The sequence below is a fragment of the Manis javanica genome, chromosome 2, assembly GCF_040802235.1.
Source record: "Manis javanica isolate MJ-LG chromosome 2, MJ_LKY, whole genome shotgun sequence".
NCBI lineage: Eukaryota > Metazoa > Chordata > Mammalia > Pholidota > Manidae > Manis > Manis javanica.
Window position 1 is genome coordinate 79909911 of NC_133157.1, and position 14941 is coordinate 79924851.

At 38.0% G+C, this 14941-nt stretch overlaps 1 protein-coding gene across 9 annotated transcripts in view; it reads right to left on the minus strand.

The window, feature by feature from the left end:
* The window catches only part of KIF27 (kinesin family member 27), a 127826-nt gene that overhangs the window by 45308 nt on the left and 67577 nt on the right, over nt 1-14941 (minus strand). For all 9 annotated transcript variants that reach the window (XM_073228717.1, XM_073228719.1, XM_073228713.1 and 6 more), the window contains one exon: nt 2304-2417. In XM_073228717.1, coding sequence (XP_073084818.1) covers nt 2304-2417 — 114 coding nt within the window. The remainder of the gene's footprint in view (nt 1-2303; nt 2418-14941) is intronic.

Genomic DNA, 14941 nt, shown 5'->3' on the forward strand with positions numbered 1-14941 from the left:
GAACACAGTGGGGAGCATTTCTCTGCTGTAGAGGTGCACCTCTCCATCACAGCACTTCTGGCTGGCTGCTCTAAGACTGTCTCCCCCTCTGCAACAACTTGATTGGCTGCAGAGACTGTGCTTTCCACCTCTCTATCCCTAATGACGGGTATACTGTCTGGCCCATGACTGGTCTTCAGTAAAATGTTAAAAGATGGACTAAATAAATGCCTGATTCAATCAATTAATCAATGACGTGACTAACTGAGTACACACAGTTTAAGATAGATGATGGAGCTTTGGAAATCTCTGCATTGTAGCCTGTCAACATCAAATAATAGTAAAATAAAATAAAGCTGGAAGGAGTTCCAAAGCAAGCATCTTTGTACTATCTTGTATTAGGATACCCAGAAACAAGTAAAAACAAAAATATGAATGAAATATGACTGTCCAAGATGAACTCTACCAAGCACCCATCTGTAGTGTGTACACAGTAATGAAGAATGCTACCTAAACAACAAATAATAGGAAACCAAATCAATATAGTAATATTTTTCAGTTCTTCTCAAATTTGATAAAAACAGTTCCTAGAAATTTATTCTAGGACAATGAGATACTGAATATGCATGAAGAAAAGACAGCAAAGTGGCCAAGGCAAAGTAGACCCAGAGCTATGCAGGCTTCCACCCTGAACTAGATGGTATTGTCCTATAAACACGATTACATCCAGGTAATATCAAGGCCTAAGAGAGTACCTCTACAATTACTAGGAACAGGAAGGTTATCCCAGAGAAACTGTAAAAATAGTTTTGTTATATTCAGCTATCCCTTAGAAACTTGATATGAAATCTAGCAATTACCTACAATATATTCTAGAAACATTCCTTAACTATGAGTGGGGTTTGTAAGATGAGTAACAGATCTTCTGTAAGCTCCATTCCAATGGAACAGAAATCCAAAAAATTGATTCTTGGTAATAAATACTGTATACATGGCTAACTCTTAGGTATTGTGTAAGCAAAATGGAAAGATTGGTTCTAAGAAATGCAAGGAATGTCAGTGCTGGCCCCACAGAGTACATAATATTTTGGTTGTGCTTTGAAGAATAGGAGTCTGGTAACAGAATGTAGGTGTCTTAGGGACCCAATAATAAATGAATAAATTTTTCCTGCATTTTTATAAAGATAAAAAATTGATATAAAAAACATATAAATGTTGATACAAAGATTACTGTAAATTTAAAAAAATTTCCTAATGTGTCATTTCTTGTTTTAAAGCAAAAGTTCCTACCACACAGTTCCAATTTTAAATACTTCCTTCTTATAATCAATCAAATAATATAATCTATATATATATAATATAATATCAAATCCATCTCCTATTATAAGCTCTTTGGATATTCATATTAACTTATAACTTTGTTCTTGTTTAGAATCAAATTCTGGAACAGAGGTTTTTGTTTTGTAACATTAAAACACATGAAATTTTTTTGTTTTATTATTATTTTTAACCCAATACGGTCAGTGCAAGCTTCAGGAATCTTTTTATTAAATTCATTTAAAATTTAGATCCTTAACATTTTGAAAAACCGGTCTCACTATTCTGTGCATTCCTACTTCTATTATTCCCCCATGTACCTTTTCCACCAGAAATGTTGTAATGTCTTTAACCAATTTATAAACTACACTAGTAAAATAAATACTAGGAATACATTCAATGCCCTAAATTTTACTATTAAAATATAACATATAAAGTTTAGGAAGAGAGAGCAAATACATTTTTCAGAATTAAGGGTGTATTTATGTTTGAGTATAAAAATTACAGTTTTAGGTACAGTATTTTTCTTTTAGTAAGATTTTGTGAACTGCTATTTTGAATTAACATAAGTTTAAAATTTAGTTTCTTTGAACTTTGATATTAGTTTATGGCTTTCATTTTTTAAATGTGGTGCTAAAACAAAAGCTTTTTAATATATCATATATGGTACATATATGGTTGTTATGTTTGAATGAAGAGCTCTGATTTTTAGAAAAACATCTGTTTCCATGGGAATAAACCAATCTTGACATTGGAATAAATACAATCTCGGGAACATGAATCTCATGTTTACATTCTACCACATTTCTACTGAAAGAATATAGTAGTTTTCTGAATGAGAAAGTAATTTTTTAATAACAGAAAAGCTTCAGAATATTAGAAATTTTGTACTTGAATGGCAAGCCTAGTGTTTGAAGATTTTAGTTAGAATCCATCACTTTTTACCTCTATTTAGGCAATCATCAAATGGAAGAGAAACCAGGAAACACCAAATAGAATCGACAAACCTGGAGTTGGTCTATACTTCCAGACAAACCTTTTCTCCTTTTCATCTTAAATGCATCAAGGTCCTCAGCTTTCAAATTCAGACCTTCTTCCTGTTCTGTTTTTAACTTTAGTTCCTATAGAAAACAAATTGAGAAAATATTATTGCTTTTACTACCTGGCCATCATTAAATATTTATGCCAATAATCGTTTTCTTTACATTTACTTTCTTAGTTGCAGAAAGAAAGAAAATGAGTAGATGAAGGTTGGGGCTCTGGGAATGTTAGCCCCTCCCTGAATAAATAAAATTTCACAGCAAAAATCAGGTATTACTAACAAAACTAGGTATTATTTCATTGTTTGCCAGTGTTACAAATTAGCATAACAGGAGTAAGAGTCTAAAAATTGTAAATGTGCTTTCCTCTCCTGCCTTTCATTACCTTCACTTGGTTCACTCAAGCACCTATCTGCCATGAGGATATTAGAATTCATAACAGTAGAAATATGAAAAGAAAAGTAACATTCAGTTTCTGACATACAAAAATTAAGATTTTGCAGCATAAGAATAGCCTTTCAGGACAGACCATGGTCCAGGATGTGAAGAGTATTTTTCACATAGTTGCCATCCCCATCTTAAGAGCCAAGAGGCCCCAGGTGCTCTCCTGGGGTTTAGAAAAGATGCCACTGTCCACCACCAAAGCTTAGCAGGAATCAGGAAGGAGGCCATGAATCAAAGTGGGCTGGTATGCATTACTATTTCTTATTGGTCCATATGGTTAAGTATAGAAATTGAAATTAAGGATTTAGAAACTTTTATAACAATTTGACAGAATAATCTTATGTCTGTTGAATCTAATAATTAAAAGATAGACCTTTACTGTGCATTTTATTTTACTTTTCTATTAGTTCACATTTTACAAAAGTGTTAGGCTGTGACAGTTAATAATGAAGTGAAAATTGTACCTTTCTACAGGTAACTTCAGAAGTACTGACACAAAGTAATAGCCTACTATATTTCAGCCCTGGAAATGGCAGAAAGGAAAAAGAGATTAAGAAAGATGTGTGTCTCAGTTTTCCTCTTGCTGAGTTTTTGGCCCAGAGAGGGATGATAAGTAAAGGTACCTCTGAGGGCAGAGCGAGAGAAGACTGCAGTGCTGGGACACCAACCAACAGGGAACCACCCAACCTTGCTGAAATCACAGAGAAGTATGGTCAGGACAGAGAGAGACTAGCTGGACCCCCTGGCTCAGGTGACATGTTCCTGAGTTGAGAGCCATTAGAGTGAGTAATCGTGGCGAACTGACCCCACAACCAAAGGTGAGGATAGACCACTGGGATAGCCAGTTATATGGAAGATCTAGTAACCTTAACAGGGTAATGCCATTAGGAAATGAGATGAAACCAGCACACCTCTGTGTGCTAAACTGAACACGAAATCAGACTTACACCAGCTCTGGGCCTCATCAACAAGGGCCAGTAGGAAAAGGTAGACAAGGGAGAGAAGATTCCAGCTGCTCACATCCAAGGGCTAAATGAAACTCAGGAGGTCCCTTCCCCTTATATTCCATTCAATGCAATACTACATACCCCACCTTCACAGAACTGAACTCTGAGACAGAAAAGCACAGGGAGGAAGAGGCTAAGAGACTGAGTAGTCTTATACAAGAGAGCTGAGAATTATTTAAAGGAAATGTTTAAATAATCAGAATAAGGTTGGAACACACAGGACATCTGGTTAGTTCTCACCATATTTCCAGCAATTATCATGACATGGACTGGGCAGGATGGGTGCTGAGGGGGTTGCTCATAAAGAACACAGGTCTGCTGTAACTAAATAAAGACACTGCTATGCCACTTGAGTTGTATTATTAGTTAATTTGGACCCCTGTTGTAATTACTAGCCATTAATTGTTCACGCTTCTCTAGCTCTAGTTACTACTTATAATTTATTCCCCCATAGTCATAGCAACCTCAGGATGCTGAAATAAACGTACCTCATACTTGGAACTGACTACTACTACTACTTTCCACAAATGCTTTAAAAGTATACTGTAGTAGGTTTAATGTCTTCTCTGACATGTTGTTCTAGACATTATTATCTTTTCTTAAAATCTTATATTGTAATCCCTGTTATAATGTTAAAATAACTGTCTACCAGGTATTGTGCTAGACAGGTACTATTATAAATTCCATTTTATAAATGACGAATTCGGTGCTTAGAGAAGTAAAAAGTCCAACGTAACATTATGGCCCACAATTTCAGGGGTTCCCCTTTTTCTTTATAGCTCATTCATGGTCTCCAGTTAACTGCTGTTTTAAAGAGAATCTACACAGAAGTCATGGTATCTGGAAATGGTTTCATCAAGTGGAAAATGGGCAAAGAGGAGTGTTAGAATGTTATCTCCAAATAGAGGGCAAGATGTCCATTGGGACTGGGAGCAGGTTTTCTGTTTTCACATTAAGTAGTAGAAACTTCAGTGTTTCTTTGGAGTAGACTATCCTTTTACTGGAATACTCATTCTTCCTCTTAAATGGGTCATTTCCCTATAAGGTATATGGCTAGAAGGAACAAAATGGCCCTAGATAAGAATGTAAAAGGTTTAAGTTACTGGCAGAGTTATATTTCAGCAAATTATGCACTCTGACCAAAGGAGTTTTTTCTTTTCCCTAAATGCAAATTTAGAAAATGCTCTGTCTTGTTGGTTTAAGCCATGGCCTATGAAGAACTGAGAGGCCAAAGACCCAAAGACCACAAGACTGATAGGCAGGTCTAATCCTCACACTGGAGGAAGGACTGTAACAAAGTGACTAGATTGTTGACAGTAGAAATGAAAACTGAATAGATTCAAGATATTTAGAATATAAAATCTATAGGACTTACAGGTTCATTGGATATGGGTAATAAGAGGATAGAGTTGAGGATGACTGCAGTTGGGAAATAAGAAAGGAAGGTCACAAATACATCTAAACAACCAAATGAAGATGTCAGTGTTTAGACACATAATCCAGAGATCCATAGATAAATCTAGGATTAAAGATTACATTTGAGAGTTGCCAGAGTTTAACTGTAGTCATGTAAAAGATAAGGTCACTCAGGACAGAGTATAAAAGATAAGAAGGCACAGCTGGAGCATTGAGAAATTCCCATATATAAAGGACTGATAGTGCAGGGTGAGCTAGCCAAGACAGAAAGCAAGAAATCAGAGGAATAGCAAGGAGAGTATAATCTCACAAAGGCAAATGGGAAAATATTTCAGGATGGAGGGAGCAGTTCAAACTATGCTGGACCCAGCTGATGTGTTGAGAGCTTTAGTGACAGAGTGTGTGCTAAGGAGCTTCTGGGAGTTCTGCAGTGGATGGTAAAGCCAGGAGCAAGAAGCCAAATTGGAGAGGATAAAAAAAATGAAGCAGAGAAAACAGAAATGCAGTAAAGTTTTCCAAGAAGTTTGATTATAAAGAGAAGAGAAGCAAGTGTGAAGTTGAATAAGGATAATTTTAGAATGAGAAAAATCTAAGACAAGAGAATCTAGGAGAAAAGGAAAAGTTGAAAATATAGGAGAAAAAAATTAAATGAGATAAAGAATATAAGTGCTCAGCATAAAATTAAATGAAGACAAATGATAAATGCTAATTACTGCTATAATAATAGTTATTACCATTATTAGGAATGAGTAATTCAAGGAAATTAAGAAAGGAATTCCATTTAAAATAACATCTAAAAGAATGAAATACCTGGGAATATATTTAACCAATGATTTAAAGGGCTAGTATGCTAAAAATTACAAAGCTTTGCTGAAAAAAAAATGAAAGATCTAAATAAATGAGAAGACACCCCATGCTTATGGATAGGAAGAGTTAATGTTGTAATCTCAATACTACCTAAGAGATATACAGATTCAATCTGTATCAAAATTCCAATGGCCTTTGTTGCAGAAATGGAAAAGCTGATCCTTAAATTCATATGGAATTGCAAGGGGCCTCAAATAGCCAAAACAATCTTGAAAAAGAAGAACAAAGGTTGAGGACTTACTTTCCAATTTTAAAACTTTACTACAGTGTAACAGTATTGAAACAGTATGGCACTGGCATAAGGACAGACATGTAACAAATGGAACAGAATTGAGAGTTTAGAAATAAAGCCATAAATCTATAGCCAATTAATTTCTTACAAAAGTGCCAAGTCCACTCAGTGGAGAAAGAATAGGGTCTTCAACAGATAGTGCTTAGACATCTGGATGTCCAGAATGAAGTTGGATCCCTATTGCATACCAATACAAAAATTAACTCAAAATGATGACCTAAATATAAGTGCTAAAACCATACAACTCTTTAAAAAAAAACAAGGGTAAATATTCGTGACTTTGGATTCAGCAGTGGATTTTTAGATATGAAAGCAAAAGCACGAGCAACCAAAAAGAAAAAAACAAATTGGACTTCACAAAAATGTAAAGATTTGGTGCATTCAAGAGTACTACCAAGAAAGTTTAAAGAGCCTACAGAATGGGAAGAAAATATTTGTAAATCTTCTGATCTGAGTTCAATGTACAGAATATAAAAGAACTCCTACAACTCAACAACAAAAAGACAATCCAGTTAAAAGTAGACAACTTGAATGGACATTTCTCCAAAGAAGATAAACAAATGGTCACTAAGTACATGAAAAGATGTTCAACATCATTAGTTTGGAATGCAAATCAAAACTACAATGAGATACCACTTCACATATACCTGTATGACTATAATAAAAAAAAGAACAAAAAATAACAAGTATTGAACAGGAGGAAAAATCAGAACCCTCACATATTGCTGGTAGGAATGTAAAATAGTGCTGCCAAAGTGAACCATCAACAAAACAAAAAGACAAACTACTGTATGGGAGAATATATTTGCAAATGATATACCTAATAAGGGGCTAATATCCAAAATCTAGAAAGAACTCATATAACTCAACACCAGAAAAACCCCAAATAACCCAATTTTAAAAAGTGGGCAGAAGACCTGGATAGACATTTTCCCAAAGAAAACATACAGATGATCAATAAGCACATGAAACAATGCTCAACATCACTAATCATCAAGGCAACGTGAATTAAAACCACAATAAAGTCCCACATCACACCAGTCAAAATGGCTACTACCTAAAATATAAGAAATAATAAAGACAGGCAAGGATGTGGAGAAAAGGGAATCCTTGTGCACTGTTGGTGGAAATTTAAATTGATACAGCCATGGTGAAAAACCATATGAAGGTTCCTCAAAACATTAAAAATAGAAATAAAATAAACCCAGCAATTCCACTTCTAGGAATTTACATAAAAAAACCAAATCACTAACTTGAAAAGATATATACACACCTAGTTTACTGCAACATTATTTACAATAGCCAAGACATGGAAGCAACCCAAGTGACCATCAACAGATGAATAGATAAAAAAGATGTGGTACATAAGTAAAATGGCGTATTACTCAGCCATAAAAAAAGATGGCGATTTTGCCATTTGCAACATGGATGGACCCAGAGGGTAGCATTCTAAGTGAAATAGTCAGGTAGAGAAGGACAAATACCATGTGATTTCACTTATATGTGGAATCTAAAAACACAAAACAAACCACAAAATGAAACACCCATAAATATTAGCAACAGATTGTTTGATACCATAGGGGAGGAGTGTAGGGATATGAGTGGGTGAAACAGGTGAAAAGATAAAGAGGTACAAACTTAATAAATTAGTCATGACATAGAGGATTAAAGATGGCAGAATAGGAAGGCAAGACAGATACCTCCTCCCAAAAATACATAAAAGAGGAAAATACACCAAATGCAACTAGACCTGAAAATGACCTGAAGACTACAGAACAGACCACCTACACCTAAGGAAAAGAGGACCAGAGAGAAAAGGGTTAGGTGGCAAAATACAGCTTGAGCATGACCCAGGCCCTCCCCCAACCCTAGCCTATAAACGGGAGAAAAAGAAATGGAGTGGGAATGAGTAGGAGCCCAGAAGCACTTCACACCTGGTCCTGGAGATCTGTTCTGGGAGCATGAGCCCACATTACATTGGGTTCTGGTGATTAGCAGGGGTGGACACCAAGGACAGGTGGAACACTCTGGGAAGCGTAGACCCCAGCCAGTGTGGAGGGCAGGCACACTCTGCCAGTCCTGAGGCCCAAAGCAGAGGTGGCAGATTGAAAGACTTGCCAGCAATGGGATGGGTACCAGAGGGACGAGGGTTGGACAGAACTCTCTACTCAGCAGAAAAGGCACGTGAGGGATACCTCCACAGCCGTTCCTCAGCCCAACAGATTGGGAACTCTCGGGAATCCCAGAAGCTCCATCCCTCTTGCTGGCAATGCACTCCTAAGATTCTTCCCTGAAAATGCTGATGGGAGCCAACCCACATGGCTCAGTGGCAGCATCAGACTTTGCTGCCTGGCAGGCAGAAGGAGACTCTCCCAGCTTCCTTGGCTCTGTTTCAGCCCAACCGGGGAGGTCCCTGCAGGACCCAGCCCCAAGAGCTCCTTCCTCTTTCTGGTGTCCAAACCCAATGCTGCCAGTCCAGCCAGGACAAAGCTGAATATTGGTCCACCCACCCCATTAACCCAGAAGCCCTGCCAGTGCTTCAGGCCAAGAAGAAGGAGGCCCCACCCACAGCAAGCTCAGCAGATTCCTGAGCTGAACGTGGAGACAGCAGTGGAGGCAAACTGTCCAACTGGACTGGACCACTGCAGACGCCAGATGGAAAGACGCCCCACTGAAAGTGTGCCCACAACTGGAGCCCCCATGAAAGAGAGCCAGGCAATAGACAGTAAAGAATCTTCAGCTTCTGGGCACACAGCATACCTCCTTCATAAAGCTATGATTCAAAAGGCCAGAAAGCATAGCAGAGACATCTAATACAAACGAAGAAACACATAAACCCTGACAAAAGGAATAGGCAGTGGAATATGATTGAAACAAAACTACAAGACAGAACCCCATAAAGGGCTAACTGAAACAGAGATCACCAATCTTCTTGATGAAGATTTCAAAACAACAGTCATAAACATGCTCACAAATCTAAAGAAAAATATTCAGTATCTCAGGAAGGACATCAACAAAGAGATAGAAAACATGAAAAAGAGCCACTCAGAGCTAAAGAACACATTATTTGAAATGAAACATACACTGGAGGGATGTAAGAGTAGATTAAAACATGTAGAGGAGATGGTAAATGAAAAGGAAATTAGAAAAGAGGAAAACAAAGAAGCTGAGGAACAGAGAAGAAAAAAGGATCTCTAGGAATGAAAGAATAAAACAGCTATGTGACCAATCCAAATGAAACAATATTTACAAAATAGGGGTACCAGAAGGAGAAGACAAAGGGATAGAAAATCTCTTTAAGGAAATAATTGTTGAAAACTTCCACAAATGGGGAAGAAAATAGAGATTCAGGCCTTGGAAGTTCAGAGAGCCCCTAAACAAATAGGAACACAAGCAAGACAACAGCAAGACATATAATATTTAAAATGGCAAAGATCAAGGTCAAGGAAACAGTGCTGAAAGCAGCCAGCCAAAGAAAAAAGATTACTCATAAAGGAAACCCCATCAGAATACCAGCAGACTTCTCAGCAGAAAATTTACAGTACAGAAGGGATGACATGATGTATTTAATGTACCGAAATGGAAGGCCCTCGAACCAATAATCCTCTATCCAGCAAGATTATCATTTACATTTGAAGCAGGGATTAAACGATTTTCATATCAACGAAAGTTGAAGGAATTCACCACCACTAAGCCAGCCCTACAGCCAAAAAGGATATGTTAAAGGGACTGCTATAGACGGAAATGTTCCTAATGCTAAATAGCTGTCACCAGTGAAAATAAACCCACAGAAAAGGTAGTAGACAAATTAATTACCAAGCATGTGTGAAATTAAATCAACCACTCACAAAATCAGTCAAGCGATACACAAATAGACCTAATACATAAAGAGTGGAGGAGAAAGAAGTGGTTAAAAAAAAAAAAAGTATCTCTAAATAGTGTTGAAAATAGAAATCAGAAATTTAAGATAGACTGTTAGATAGTAAGGAAGCTAGCCTTGAACCTCTGGTAACCACAAATCTAAAGCCTACAATAAATTTTAAAAAGGGAAGGGAGGAGCCAAGATGGCAGCATGAGTAGGGCACCAGAAATCTCCCAAAACCATATATATATTAGAAAATACAACAAATACAACTATTCCTAAAAGAGAGAACAGAAGATACAGTACAACAGCCAGGATACATCTATATCTGCAGGAACTCAGCACCTAACGAAGGGAGTAAGATACAAGCCGCGGCCCGGTGGGACCTGAGTGCCCCCACCCCCACCCCAGCTCCCCAGCAAGAGGAGAGGAGTCAGAGCGGGGAGGGAGTGGGAGCCCAGGACTGCTAAATACCCAGCCCTAGTCATCCACACTGGGAGCACAGACACACAGTGCATGGTGTGCTGAATATTAGGAAAATGGAACAGTAAAACCTGCGAGCAGTTCCCCACAGCCAGTGCCCCTGGGACAAAAGAAATGCGAGTGCCTTTTGAAAGTCTTAAAGGGACAGGGGCCTCACAGTTGGACGGAAGCATCCCGGCACACTCAGCTCAGCGGCTGGGAATCCCAGGGAACTCCGGGTGCCCTAAACCCCTGGGCGGCAGTGCACCTCTGAGGCTCCTCATGACGATAAACAGCCTCCTGGCCATTTCCCCTATGGCGCAGCTCCGCCATAGCAGGGGAGCAGCCTGAGAGCAGCCACGCCCACAGCAACCGCCAGAGCCGCCTCAGCAGCTGCCCAGGCCAGACTCAGAGGACCCGTCGGTGCACAGCTGCCCAGCACAAGCCACTAGGGGTCGCTGTTCCTGCAGGAGAAGAAGGCAACCAACAAGCAAGATGGGACTTGGTTCTCCCAGCTGACACATGTGCCAACTGCCAAAGACTACCTCTATCACGATGAAAAGGCAGAAAAATCTGATCCAGAAAAGAATGACCCAGACAACCCTTGATAAGGAGCCTGGTGACATAGATTTAACCAATCTTCCTGAAAAAGAATTCAAAATAAAGGTCATAACCATGCTGATGGAGCTTCAGAGAAATATGCAAGAGCTAATGGATAAAGTTGGGAGGGAGAATACAGAAATAAATAATCTCTGGAAGGACTTAAGAGCACACTGGAAGAGCTCCAAGAGGCCGTTAATGGGACAGAAATCAGAGAACAGGAACACAAAGAAGCTGACACAGAGAGAAATAAAAGGATCTCCAGGAATGAAAGAATATCAAGAGAACTGTGTGACCAATCCAAATAGAACAATATCTGCATTACAGGGGTACCAGAAGAAGAAGAGAGAGAAAAAGGGATAGAAAGTGTATTTGAAGAAATAATTGCTGAAAACTTCCCCAAACTGGGGAAGACAATAGGCTCTCGGATCACAGGAGCCCACAGAACCCCCAACACAAGGGACCCAAGGAGCACAACACCAAGACACATAATAATTAAAATGGCCATAATCAAGGACAAGGATAGAGTTTTAAAGGCAGCCAGAGAGAGAAAAAAGGTCACCTACAAAGGAAAACCCATCAGGCTATTATCAGACTTCTCAACAGAAACCTTACAGGCCAGAAGAGAATGGCATGATATATTTAATGCAATGAAACAGAAGGGCCTGGAAACACGGATACTGTATCCAGCAGGATTATCACTTAAATATGAAGGAGGGATTAAACAATTCCCAGACAAGCAAAAGTTAAGGGAATTTGCCTCCCAGAAACCACCTCTACAGGGTATTTTAGAGGGACTACTCTAGATGGGAGCACTCCTAATGCTAAACATATGTCACCAGAGAAAATAAAATCACAGCAAAGAAAGCAGACCAACCAAATACTAACTAAAGGCCAAAAATCAACTACTCACAAAAGCAGTCAAAGGAAACAGAAAAGAGCACAGAATAAAACACCTAACATAAACAATGGAGGAGGAGGAATAAGAAGGGAGAGAAAAAAGAATCATCAGACTGTGTTTATAATAGCTTAATAGGCAAGATAAATTAGACAGTTAGATAGTAAAGAAGCTAACCTTGAACCTTTGGTACCCACAAATCTAAAGCCTGCAATGGCAATAAGTACATATCTTTCAATAATCACCCTAAATGTAAGTGGACTGAATGGACCAATCAAGAGACACAGAGTAATAGAATGGATAAAAAAGCAAGACCCATCTATATGCTGCTTACAAGAGACTCACCTCAAACCCAAAGACATTCACAGATTAAAAGTCAAGGGATGGAGAAAGATATTTCATGCAAACAACAGAGAGAAAAAAGCAGGTGTTGCAATACTAGTATCAGACAAAATAGACTTCAAAATAAAGAAAGTAACAAGAGATAAAAAAGGACATTACATAATGATAAAGGGCTCAGTCCAACAGGAGGATATAACCATTATAAACATATATGCACCCAATACAGGAGCACCAATATATGTAAAACAAATACTAACAGAATTAAAGGAGGAAATAGAATGCAATGCATTCATTTTGGGAGACTTTAACACACCACTCACTCCAAAGGACAGATCCACCAGACAGAAAATAAGTAAGGACACAGAGGCACTGAACAACACACTAGAACAGATGGACCTAATAATAGACATCTATAGAACTCTACATCCAAAAGCAACAGGATACACATTCTTCTCAAGTCCACATGGAACATTCTCCAGAATAGACCACATACTAGGCCACAAAAAGAGCCTCAGTAAATTCCAAAAGATTGAAATCCTACCAACCAAATTTTCAGACCACAAAGGTATAAAACTAGAAATAAATTGTACAAAGAAAGCAAAAAGGCTCACAAACACATGGAGGCTTAACAACGTGCTCCTAAATAATCAATGGATCAATGACCAAATTAAAATAGAGATCCAGCAATATATGGAAACAAATGACAACAACAACACAAAGCCCCAACTTCTGTGGGATGCAGCAAAAGCAGTCTTAAGAGGAAAGTATATAGCAATCCAGGCATATTTAAAGAAGGAAGAACAATCCCAAATGAATAGTCTAATGTCACAATTATCGAAACTGGAAAAAGAAGAACAAATGAGGCCTAAGGTCAGCAGGCAGAGTGACATAATAAAGATCAGAGAAGAAATAAATAAAATTGAGAAGAATAAAACAATACAAAAAATCAATGAAACCAAGAGCTGGTTCTTTGAGAAAATAAACAAAATAGATAAGCCTCTAGCCAGACTTATTAGGAGAAAAAGAGTCAGCACACATCAACAGAATCAGAAACAAGATAGGAATATCATGACAGACCCCAAAGAAATACAAAGAATTATTAGAGAATACTATGAAAACCTATATGCTTACAAGCTGGAAAACCTAGAAGAAATGGACAACTTCTTAGAAAAATACAACCTTCCAAGACTGACCCAGAAAGAAACAGAATATCTAAACAGACCAATTACCAGCAACGAAATTGTATCGGTAATCAAAAACTACCCAAGAACAAAATCCCGGGCCAGATGGATTTACCTCAGAATTTTATCAGACATACAGAGAAGACATAACACCCATTCTCCTTAAAGTTTTCCAAAAAATAGAAGAGGAGGGAATACTTCCAAACTCATTCTATGAAGCCAAAATCACCCTAATACCAAAACCAGGCAAAGACCCCACCAAAAGAGAAAATCACAGACCAATATCCCTGATGAACATAGATGTAAAAATATTCAACAAAATATTACCAAACCGAATTCAAAAATACATCAAGAGGATTATATACTATGACCAAGTGGGATTCATCTCAGGGATGTAAGAATGGTACAACATTCAAAAATCCATCAACATCATCCACCACATAAACAAAAAGGACAAAAACCACATGATCATCTCCATAGATGCTGAAAAAGCATTCGACAAAGTTCAACATCCATTCATGATAAAAACTCTCAACAAAATGGGTTTAGAAGGCAAGTACCTCAACATAATAAAGGCCATATATGATAAACCCACAGCCAACACCATACTTAACAGCGAGAAGCTGTAAGCTTTTCCTCTAAGATCAGGAACAAGACAGGGATGCCTACTCTCCCTCCTGTCATTCAACATAGTAGTGGAGGTCCTAGCCACAGCAATTAGACAAAACAAAGAAATACAAGGAATCCAGATTGGTAAAGAAGAAGTCAAACTGTCACTATCTGCAGATGACATGATATTGTACATAAAAAACCCTAAAGACTCCACTCCAAAACTACTAAAACCAATATTGGAATTCAGCAAAGGTGCAGGATACAAAATTAATATACAGAAATCTGTGGCTTTCCTATACACTAACAATGAATTAACAGGAAGAGAAATCAGGAAAAGAATCCCATTCACAATCACATCAAAAGGAATAAAATACGTAGGAATAAACCTAAACAAGGAAGTGAAAGACCTATACCCTGAAAACTACAAGATACTCTTAAGAGAAATTAAAGAGGACACTAACAAATGGAAACTCATCCCATGCTCCTGGCTAGGAAGAATTAATATAATCAAAATGGCCATCTAGTCGAAAGCAATCTACAGATTCAAAGCAATCCCTATCACATTACCAACAGCATTCTTCAACAAACTGGAACAAATAGTTCTAAAATTCATATGGAACCA